Source organism: Mustela lutreola, chromosome X (assembly GCF_030435805.1).
Source record: "Mustela lutreola isolate mMusLut2 chromosome X, mMusLut2.pri, whole genome shotgun sequence".
NCBI classification, from domain to species: domain Eukaryota; kingdom Metazoa; phylum Chordata; class Mammalia; order Carnivora; family Mustelidae; genus Mustela; species Mustela lutreola.
The window spans coordinates 33005747-33016733 of record NC_081308.1 but is presented as its reverse complement, the minus strand read 5'-3'; the positions used below and the strand labels follow the sequence as shown (position 1 = coordinate 33016733).

The 10987-nt window shown below is 37.5% G+C and overlaps 1 protein-coding gene and 1 non-coding gene across 2 annotated transcripts; both read right to left on the bottom strand.

Annotated features, from left to right (window-relative positions):
* Nucleotides 1–1665: 1665 nt before the first annotated feature.
* Nucleotides 1666–1793, bottom strand: LOC131822409 (small nucleolar RNA SNORA77). Its single transcript, XR_009350267.1, has one exon. It is a non-coding gene; the product is annotated as a small nucleolar RNA SNORA77 (small nucleolar RNA).
* A 7653-nt stretch (nt 1794–9446) lies between these two features.
* On the bottom strand, nt 9447–9947 carry LOC131821582 (large ribosomal subunit protein uL23-like). The gene has a single exon (XM_059157788.1). The coding sequence runs from the start codon at nt 9930–9932 to the stop codon at nt 9462–9464; it is 471 nt and encodes a 156-aa protein (XP_059013771.1). The 5' UTR covers nt 9933–9947; the 3' UTR covers nt 9447–9461.
* Between the last annotated feature and the right edge of the window lie 1040 nt (nt 9948–10987).

Below are 10987 nucleotides of genomic sequence, written 5' to 3'. Positions count from 1 at the left end.
TATGACTGAGCGCATGTGGTTCAAACACCTAATAACCCAGTTGTACTTTTTATTCTAGAAGGAATTCAAATGCTTTCTCTGTCACGTGTGGCCAGAGACTGTGACTTTCTTATGGAAAGTTCTAGACTAGGAATGACTCTGTTGACCTCTTACTACTTAATGTAATGGTCAGTTTGACCCAAGGAGGAGTGTGGAAGAATCACTATAAGAGAAAGTTGAATACCAAAAATCTTGTTGGTAAGGGCTACCCTACATGAAGGTGTCGCATCTTATTTTACATCCTCTAAGGCAGAGTTTGCTTGCAAAAAAATGACTGAAGGAATAGGATTATCCGCTAAGGAAATAAGTATGCAGTATGATTTTTTTCTTTATGATATTTTGAGAAGAGAAATATTTCTATTTTATTGTTTCTTAAGTTATATAGGACAATAGTCCTAATCTTTGAGTTGTAGACCTTGGAAGAGCTTTTTGTCTGAGGGCTGAATAATGGCTTACAATGGACTTCTGTTTTCATAAGTATGTAAATACTCTTATGATTAAGAAAATACAAATTTATTTAAAAATCTGTTGCTGGCAACTGCCCATATGCCTACCCTGGGGTCACCTGAAGATATTTCCTGTGTTCTCTGCCAGAGAGTTTTCTCTGTCCCCAGGAGTGAGCTCAGTTCATGGATGGCAGATCAGAAAGGCTAGAGAGTTAAGGCCCAATAGGAACTACTCTCATACAAGGAGGAACAGTAGTTGGTGCATAAATACTCCAGGTTCTTTCTCATGGAAGGCATAATTCTGAGGTGCATGGTTCATAGTATCTCTGAGACTCCTCATTGGGATTGAGTCCCAGTCATCTACAGTGGTAACCTGCCCATGAACTTATTCTATTGGATTCTTTCCCTTCCCTGCCTTACTTCCCCATTCCCTTATTATGTGTTTTGGTGTTATCTCCAAAACAAACTACTTGCAGTCCAATCTTTGTTTCAGTGGTATACTTGAGGGAACCCTGAGACAAAACCTTATCATTACTAGGAAATTTTCCTTATTATGGGCCTTCTTATATAGGTAAGACAAACATTACTCTTTATTCTCTGTGTGTGGCTAGGGAATGGATATGAATCTTGTTTTAGTGTAAAAGGAGTCATTAAACACAGTAAAATGAGGAGTATGGACTCAAAGAAAAGTGACTATTTGGTCCTCATGAGTGTTCTTACAGCTAAAACTTTTCTGGGTATGATGTTTCGCAATACCTGGATACTTCGGCTACTAACCCTAAGTAAGCTTGTTCCCACTCTGCCTCTTCCTCATTATTTGGTTATGCATTTTTAACATCCCTCTAACATACAACCCTCACATATACATGAGTGCTAGCCAATTACATTTCTTTTCAGAAAGAGAAAGACATATATAACTACCTATACCATAAATGCCATGAAGGTAGGGTCACCATTGTTTCAACAATATGCAGGTCACAACACACAGTAGCAGCTCAATAAATACTGGATTTTAAAAAATGAATGATTGAACAAGTCAACCAGCCATTTGACTAATAAATGAAATCATATGCTCTAGACTTGATGTCGGTCTGATCAAGGCAGTATCTCTCTCAAAATGTAAGCTTCTACACGTCATAGCACCCAACAGAAATCCACAGTGATTTATGTTTCTTCTTCTCCCCGCGTCCCCACAAGGTTGCATCGCCCTTGATGGGTTAAGGTGATCACACCCCTTGGGGATGTTTCTATAGAATACAGAAAAAGCACCCCCCCCCGGGGCTGCAGCTGGGTGCAGAGTGAATTTGTACACACTGACTTTTTTTCCCCCACATATATTTCCTTGTTCAGTTTTGATCACAGACTTCAAGTAGAACATTAGCAGGACTAGAAACGTCTTCAGTAACAGCAATTTGTATAATTGAGGGGCTGGAGAACTCTACTGAGTAGATTTTCTAAGTAAGAACTCTTCAGTCTTCAAAGACAGATCCTAATATGAGTGCAAGATTGAAGCTTATAAAATCTGAGTGAATACAGAGAAAATTAATTTAGGCCTTGTTTGTTTTTCAAATTCTGGAGTGAAGAGTCACCCTTTGGAACTTGGAAAAGATAGTTTAGTTCCAATTAAAGGCAGCAATGCATACTTTACCTAGTAGACAGTAAATGTGAAGGACATGTTTTCTGGGCGGGAATACTTTAATACTTTAATAAAGTATTAGATGAACTCATGGGTGGAGATTACTAAGATAAGTAAGGGAGGTTTCAGGCGTGACTGGGCTTTTAAAGTCAACAAAGAGAGAAAAGTACCAAATAGTGTCAAACTTCAATTTGGTACCATTAATATCATCTGGAATACTTGTGAGATAGTGTGTGGTATTTCATGTTATGTTGCTGTGTCCTGAAGAAAGTGATTAATAATATAGACCTTTTTGCAAGTGTGATAAAAGGCTATAGACAGTGTGTAGAGAATGAGATAATAAAGGGCATGTGTGAAAGTAGCTAGCTATGAGTCTGTGGGCATGCATGCTGGAAATAAGTCACATTATTGGATCATATACCAAACCCATTGTATTAACTGCCCTGATTCTCTTCAATTATGACCATCTAATTGCACCATAGAATTCAAATTTCTGGGTTGGGGTTGTGCAGGAAAATGTCACATGACCACCTCTGCTGGAGGAGACAAAGCGGGGGAGAAAACGGTGGTGATGGTGATTGAGGACCCTGAGCTATACTGTCTCTGAGGAGAGAATATATCTTTACATGGCAGAAAAGCTGCTTAGGGTCTGAAGTCACGTTCACATTTTATCAGTTGGATCCTTTAAATTTGTTTACAGTTTAGAAATAAAATATACTTCCAAGACTCTTCCATGAGGAGACACGTTTCAAATCATGTTTCCAAATTCAATGCTAACCTCTTTAGTCAATGGTGCTGAATAAAATGGTTGCTTTGTAAAACTGGGAAATGGTTTAAGTGGCTGTGATCTACATACTACATTTTAAAAAAAATTTTTAATTTAATTTTATTTGTCAGAGAGAGAGAGAGCACAAGCAGGTAAAGTGGCAGGCAGAGAGAGAGAGAGAGAGAGAGAGAGAGACTGAGCACACAAGCAGGGGGCAGTGGCAGAGGGAGAGAGAGAAACAGGCTCCCTGATGAGCAAGGAGCCCAGTGTGGGAGTGGATCCCAGGACCCTGGGATCATGACCTGAGCTGAAGGCAGAGGCTTAACCGACTGAGCCACCCAGGTGTCCCTACATTTGTTATTTAAGGTAATAACTTGTAAAGTTACTTTTTAAAAAAATTATTTTATTTATTTATTTGACAGAGATCACAAGTAGGCAGAGAGGCAGGCAGAGAGAGAGGAGGAAGCAGGCTCCCCATGGAGCAGAGAGCCCGATGTGGGGCTTGATCCCAGAACCCTGAGATCACGACCCGAGCCGAAGGCAGAGGCTTTAACCCACTGAGCCACCCAGGTGCCCCAGTAAAATTACATTTTTAAGTGGGAAATCAAATACTTACCTCTCATTTGCTTTTGAAGTCTTAATTGCCAAAGGGAATTGTTTGGAATAACTTCCAATAACTTTGGAAGTTACATTTAAATCACTTCTCATATTGTCAATCAACAATTACCCCCCAAAGCATAACCATATGTTTCTTATACATAAAAACAAAAGTACACACTTTCCCATTTTCTTCAAATCTCTAAGGTAGTTTTTGCATGCAATAAAAGATTTATGCATTGTTGTTTCTGTCAGGAGTAGAAAAATTTTCTCAAGATTCAGTGATCCAACAATGGTGGTGTATAAATATTGAAAAAGTTACCAGGGAAAGTTCTGGAATATACTATAAAAATAGTGTAAATACTAGAAACTCATTTCTTATAAGAGTATAAATGTTAGGGAGAACTAACTAGATTTTATTCTTAGGTTATTGTGCTTATTATAAATAAAATTTATGACCCTTAAATAGTACCATATACTAAGCTTAACAATAAATATAAACAACTAAATTTGCTTTTGTAATACTTTGTGATAACATTATCCTTGTATGAAATAATATGCTTTGTTCCAGCTATATGCGCTGTGGGGGGTATGAATTGTCTTTTGGCTATGGTCAATTTCAATTGTATATAAAAATAGAATCTTACCATAAATTCCCTTGTTCCTGTCTTCCACCTTCAACAATTATTAATTCATAACAATATTTCTCCCCTTCCTCTCTTATTTTGAAGAAACTGTAAGATGTTATCTTTTTTTACCCATAAATATTTCAGTATGTATCTCTAAAACTGAGAACTCTTTGTTAAATAATACCATAGCATCCTTTTTTTTTTTTTTTTTTTTTTTTTTTTTTTTTTGATTTTTTATTTTTTATAAACATATAGCATCCTTAAATGTACTTTTAAACTTTTGTATTTATAAGTGGAAAGGCAAACTGATCCCTTTCAAAGATGAAAACTTTGCTGTCTTAGAAAGAGTGCATCTGGATGAGTGATTATTGCCAAGAGACTGTTTCATGTAAATTGGCAGTTACATGAGAAACAGCTCTAAAGAACGATGCACAGTAGTCTGCAAAAGGTCATGAGCTATGCTTTCTTCTTCTGATTGGAGAAATACAATTTCAGAGTTCATACCAGTAAATATGGAAGTAATGAAGCGCCTGCTCAAGTTTTTTTTTTTTAATATTTTCTATGTTAAAAGGAAAAAAAAGGAGTAATTTGTAGGTACCCTTTGTAAACGTATTTTTTAAAGATTTTATTTATTTATCTTAGAAAAAGAGTATCTTGCAATACTGGTCCAGTCATAAATATATTCTGGGAAAACTGGTTCTTAAGAGTTTCATATTTCCAGCCCAAGTATACAAGAGCTATATAAAAAGTGTTACTTAACGTCATGTGTTTGTGAAAAAAAAAACAACAACAAAACAAAACACAGCTGACCCTTGAACAACATGGAAGTTAGGAGCACTAACCCTCTGCATAGTTAAAAATCCATGTATAACTTTGGACTCTGCAAAAACTTAACTGCTGATAGCCTACTGTTGACCAGAAACCGTGCTGAAAATATAAATAGTCGATTAACACATATTTTGTATGTTATACATTTTATATATTATATTCTTCAAGTAAGCTAGAGAAAAAATGTTAAGAAAATTGTGAGAGAAAATATGTTTCCTGGGGCACCTGGGTGGCTCACTGGGTTAACCCTCTGCCTTCAGCTCAGGTCATGATCCCAGGGTCCTGGGATGGAGCCCCACATCAGGCTCTCTGCTCAGCGGGGAGCCTGCTTCCCCCTCCCCCTCTGCCTGTCTCTCTGCCTACTTGTGATCTCTCTGTCAAATAAATAAATAAAATCTTCCAAAAAAAAGAGAAAATATATTTCTGGTACTATATGTATTTATCCATACCATAAGATTATGTTGTCTGTTACAAGATGAATCATTCTTTTGTCAGTACTTGCATCAGCATTGTCTTATATGATACAAAACACTGTAGATGCTATTCATATTATTAGTACTGGACATCAAACATGAAAAGATAATGTGAAAAAGAAATACTTATGGGTATAACACATACATATATTGATAATGAAGCAGCAAAACAATTGCTTTATGGTAGCCTAGCAAAATTGATATGGATTGCTTCACAGTAGCCTAGCCTATACACTAATGAATGAATCATTATAAAATTTTATGGCATACAGTATTATAATAATATTCATAATAAAATGTTGGAAACATCATTACATTTAAAAAAAACTACCTGTGATGATAGGCTGATACACAGTTTCTCCAATTATGAGGGGATGCCTACTGTATGGTAATAGAAGTCTTCAAAAGCAAAGTTAGAAAATGAAAAACATACACATTATTATTTTTATATTAAATACCACTCATCTTATGCCTATGAAAGGATAGGTTATCCACTTCCAAGATTTGCACACGATGTTCTACATGATGGATACTTAAGCAATGATGATGACAAAAAAAAATCTCATCTATTTCTTGGCATACAGTTATTAGATTTTCGCAAGAAGACACACATCTACACAACAGGTACATTCATTAACTGTACAGCATGAAAATTATTTACTATTTGTTAAGTACCAGCAGATCATCATAAAGGTCTTCATCCTTGTCTCTCCATGTTGAGTGGGCTGAGGAGGAAGAGGAAGAGGAGGGGTTGGTCTTGCTGTCTCAGGGGTGGCAGAGATGGAGGAGGCAGAAGGGAAGGAATGAGCAACAGGCCCCCTGGGTGTAACTTTCCAGAAATACATTGTAATTTCTGTCTGATTTTTTAAAAGATTTTATTTATTTATTTGACAGAGAGAGATCACAAGTAGGCAGAGAGGCAAGCAGAGAGAGAGGGGGAAGCAGGCTGCCCACTGAGCAGAGAGACCGATGCAATGTGAGGCTCCATCCCAGGACCCTGGGATCACGACCTGAGCCATAGGCAGAGGCTTAACCCACTGAGCCACCCAGGCGACCCGTATGACTTTTATGATTTCTCTTAAAATGTTCCTGTATGGTACCAATCTTTCATTCACTCTTTAGTCATTTCGCTTTACAAAACCAGTGTCTGTATCATTGGATAAAATAAAGGAAATTTTCAACTTTTAATATTTATTGGCCCTGCTCATGGGCTCTTAGGGAAGCTATGCTTTAACATTTACCATGGTCAGAATGACTAGGCAAAACCTCAGTGCATGGGATCTCTTTCTGCCCCAAGCACAACATTGTACATCTGCTTTGTCGTCAAATGACCTAAAAAAGAACATCCCAAACCACTATCATGGTTCCCATGATAGTGACATACAGACCTGCTCACACTAAAAGCTTAGTCTATAACTTTCTGCAATGTCTTTTGTCATGATGATTTGTAACTTTTTATGTAAAAAAAGTAAATAACCCTACATCGGATATGCCTTCCCCAAAGCGCTCTCTTCTTTGTGAAGATTGTGTATCTTGGGCAGCTGTCTTAACCTGGGCGTGAGTAAAACTCACTTTCTTCCTTTTACAGATTCTAAAAGGTTTGTTCATTCTGTGCTGACATATAGAAGGGTCTGTGTTGTAGAAGAAGTCAAAAGCAGTCTTGAATAATTGAAACCCTTCTGCCAGGCTGTCTAATATCCATTTGTTTTCTGGCACCACTACCTCTACATTTTCTTTCTCATCGTCTGGCACTGGTTAGGAAGCACTCATCTCCATCTGGTCATCTTCTGTTCGTCCCTCTGGTGTGATGTCGATTAGGTCTTGGATTTGTCCAAGATCTATACCTTGAAACCCTTTTCCCCCACCTTTTTTTTCCCCCATAGCCACAGTCTCTTTCAGGATTTCCCTGACTGGCTCTGTAGCAATCCTGGGAAGTCAAGGAATACATCTGGACACAGTTTTCTCCAGCAGGAATATATTGTTCTGGGCTTAATGGCTTTCATGATGTGTTCTATTGGGGTTCTTTTCCATAGCATTGACAATCCCTCCCATAGAATATGTATGTAATGAGCCTCTAGTGTCCTTGTGACCCTCATCTAGAGGTTGAATTAGAGACATTGTGTTTGGGGACAAGGAGATCACTTTGACCCCATTGATGTTGAACTCATGGGGTTCTGGGTAGCCAGGAGCACTGCCCAATATTAAAAGAACTTCAGGGGCAAGCATCAGTGGAACCAATCCAGCAAAAGGCTTCTCATTGTCCAGGTCTTCTTGTACAACTAGAAAACTAGCAGCCAGTGTTTATCTTTCCCTTCAAGTCTTGGGATTAGCAGCTTTGTAAATAAAGACAGTCCTGATCATAAACCTAAATTCATTTGCACAAAACAGTAGTTGAATTATCCCTTCCTTCCTTAAATCCTGGTGCTCATTTCTTTTCCTTCCTAATAAACGTCCTTTGTGGCATTTTTTTTTTTCTCAGAATAGAGCAGTTTCATCTGCTTAAAAACCTGTTCAGTCAGATATCCTTTCTCCTCAGTGATTTTCTTAGAGGTGTCTGGGAATTCATCTTATGCCTCTTTGTCAGCAGAAGCTGCATCTCCCCTTATCTTGACATTTTTTTTTTAAGCCAAAGCTCTTTCTAAAATTATCAAACCATCCTTCACTAGCATTAAATTCTCCAGCTTTAAATCCTTCACCTTCCTTTTGCTTTAAGTTGTCAAATATGAATAAATGTCATATAATGATTTGCTTTTTCTCAAATCATATTAGAATCTATAGGTATGCCTTTCTTATAGCAACCCTGTACCTACATGAAAGTCACGCCTATAATACAAGATAAAAAGATATTTTGCAATAATGCAAGGTTTTCATACGTGCTAGCATTGCTGCAGTCATGGCTTCATGAATTTCCTTTTCTATTTTCACAATAATCTTTATACTGGATGCATTTATCTTGAAATGGTGGGTACCTGCAGGAGCAGACCTCAATCAACAGTACATATCGAGCAATTCAACTTTTTCTTGTGATGTCATGGCTTTTCTGTGCTTCTTGGGAGCACTTCCAGCATCACATGGTATTATTCAAGGTTGGAGGTATTACACACAACACAATGAAAAATACATGAGAAACACAAGAGATCACTTCTTGCTGTGGTACACAGTTTACTGGAGAGATGAACTGCTCACGTGGATCTGGTTAGCACTGTATTGTGTTTTAAGTTTAAGTTCAAGCTCACAACAATTGAGTTCACAGCAGTAGCAACAGGAGGTGGCTATGAAACTATTACCGTAGTACACATTTACTATGGTTAATTTTTTGTGGTTACGATTGATACTACAACTTTATGTTTGTTTCCATTTCTCTCAACTGCAAATGGTGCCATGCATGGTCCCTATGTGTGTGTAAGTTTCAATAAATGTTAACTTTTTATAATAGCTTTGTATATATGAAAGTAAATGATAAAATTGTATATATATTATAAATTCATGATATGCATAACTTCTAAATAATTTTTATATGTCCCTGCTACATGGTTTGTCTGAGAGATTTTTATTCAAATTGTCACAAATCTCCATAAACTTATCCAATATATTTATCGAAAAAAAATCCATGTATAAGCATATCCATGCAGTTTAAAGCCATGTTGTTCAGGGGTTAACTATACTGTGAAGAACCCAGTTTTTCATTTTTCTTGAAATAGTCATAATTATTTAATTCTGATGATTGGCAATGCTATTTTATAATTATCCTTAGATGTTTGGCATACTCCTTCTATATGAAGTATATGAATATATTAAGTTTGAATCATATGGAATTCCTCGTTTGTCTATCAAAATATTTAAATACCGGCAAATCCACATAGCTCAGTGTACACATTAGTGACCATTGGAGGGAAAGCCTGGCATGTCTTCTCAAACTATACCAGTGGGAAGTCTGCTTATATTCATATAAAATACCACTTCTCATCTGTTAGTAGCATATCTTTATTTTTTTATTTTTTTTTATCATGAAAAAACTATATTTAGATTTAGCCAGCTGGACTCAGTTTAGATGATCCCAATTTTGTTGGCAACATCCAAAGCATCATAGTCAGGGGCCAGCCGAACATATGCCTTCTTCTCTCCATCAGGCCTGATTAAGGTGTTGACCTTGGCTACATCCATGTCATAGAGCTTCTTCACAGTCTGTTTGATCTGGTGCTTGTTGGCCTTGACATCCACAATGAACACAAGTGTGTTGTTGTCTTCTATTTTCTTCATGGCTGACTCAGTAGTCAGGGGGAACTTGATGATGGCATAGTGGTCAAGCTTGTTTCTCCTGGGGGTGCTCTTTCGAGGGTATTTGGGTTGCCTTCGGAGACGCAGAGTCTTGGGTCGTCGGAACTTAGGTGATGTGTGGATCTTCTTTTTTTTGTGACTGTGGACGCCTTTCAGCGCCGCTTTCTTGGCTTTCAAAGCCTTTGCTTTGGCTTTGGCTTTGGGAGGGGCAGGGGCTTCCTTCTTAGCTTTCAGCGCCATCTTCGTAAAAGGGCGCATATCTTTATTTTTTAATTAGTTCATAAACCATCTCCTAAGAGCAGAATTTACAAATCCAAACACTATATGTGAAAGCAAAAATCACAACTTAGAACCTAAGAAGTGTAGCCTTACGTGAGACTTCAAAGGCTATCTCATTGTGATAAACACTGCCCATTGTCCCCAGTATTTTTTGCTATCTCTTCTTTCTACTTCATAGAAATTCTCGTATTTAGCTGAGCACAGGGTCACCCAATACAAAAAAAAAAAAAACAAAAAAAACCAGTTGTATGCCATGTATCCCTTGCAGCTAATTGGGCCGGTAACTACGTTCTGACCAATGGGATGTGAGCTGAAGTAATAGGTTTCCTCCCCTTTTTATTCCCTTTATCTGCTTGGTGGAGTGCAGAAGTGGTAGTGGCGAGCCATCTTGGACCATGTAGGGGATGACAACACCCTACAAAGGGACTAGCAAGATGGGAGGAATCTGGGGCCCTGTTACCTGAAGTTACCACACTACCCTGGGATGCTTATGCTCAGACATCTACTTGAGGGAAAGAGATAACTTACGTCCTAACTAATATACTAGTCCAATGCTCTCTCAGTTTGTAAGTGACAAAACAAAAACTCAGAGAGGTGAACTTGCCCAGAATCAGTTAGCCAGTATGGCAGTTCTTAGAGTGTAATTCAGGCCTTTGAGTTCAATGCTTGTTTCTCATCTTCTATTGTCTCTGTGAAAATGAGACCACTTAAACACAAGATTTACATGTAAAAAAGTCACGTTGAAATTTAAACTACTGCTTTTATTTATTGTTGATAATGTTCTTTCACAAAGAATGGAGTTTTGAACTAAATTAGATGATTTTACTCAAGCACAATAAAATATTAGACATTAAATTCTTGAGTTTCCCTGCCACATGTAAATTTCATTTTATAATTGCCCTTCTCAAGTTTATAGCATTGCGTTTAAATTTCTTTGATCATAAAAATGGAACTAATGGATGGTAGAATATGCTTGTAGGATTTTAAACATTACAGATGGCTTAGCTTACTCTAAA

Bases quoted from the DNA above. Each gene is read 5' to 3' on its own strand.
- LOC131821582 (XM_059157788.1), bottom strand. From the start codon at position 9,932: ATGGCGCTGAAAGCTAAGAAGGAAGCCCCTGCCCCTCCCAAAGCCAAA.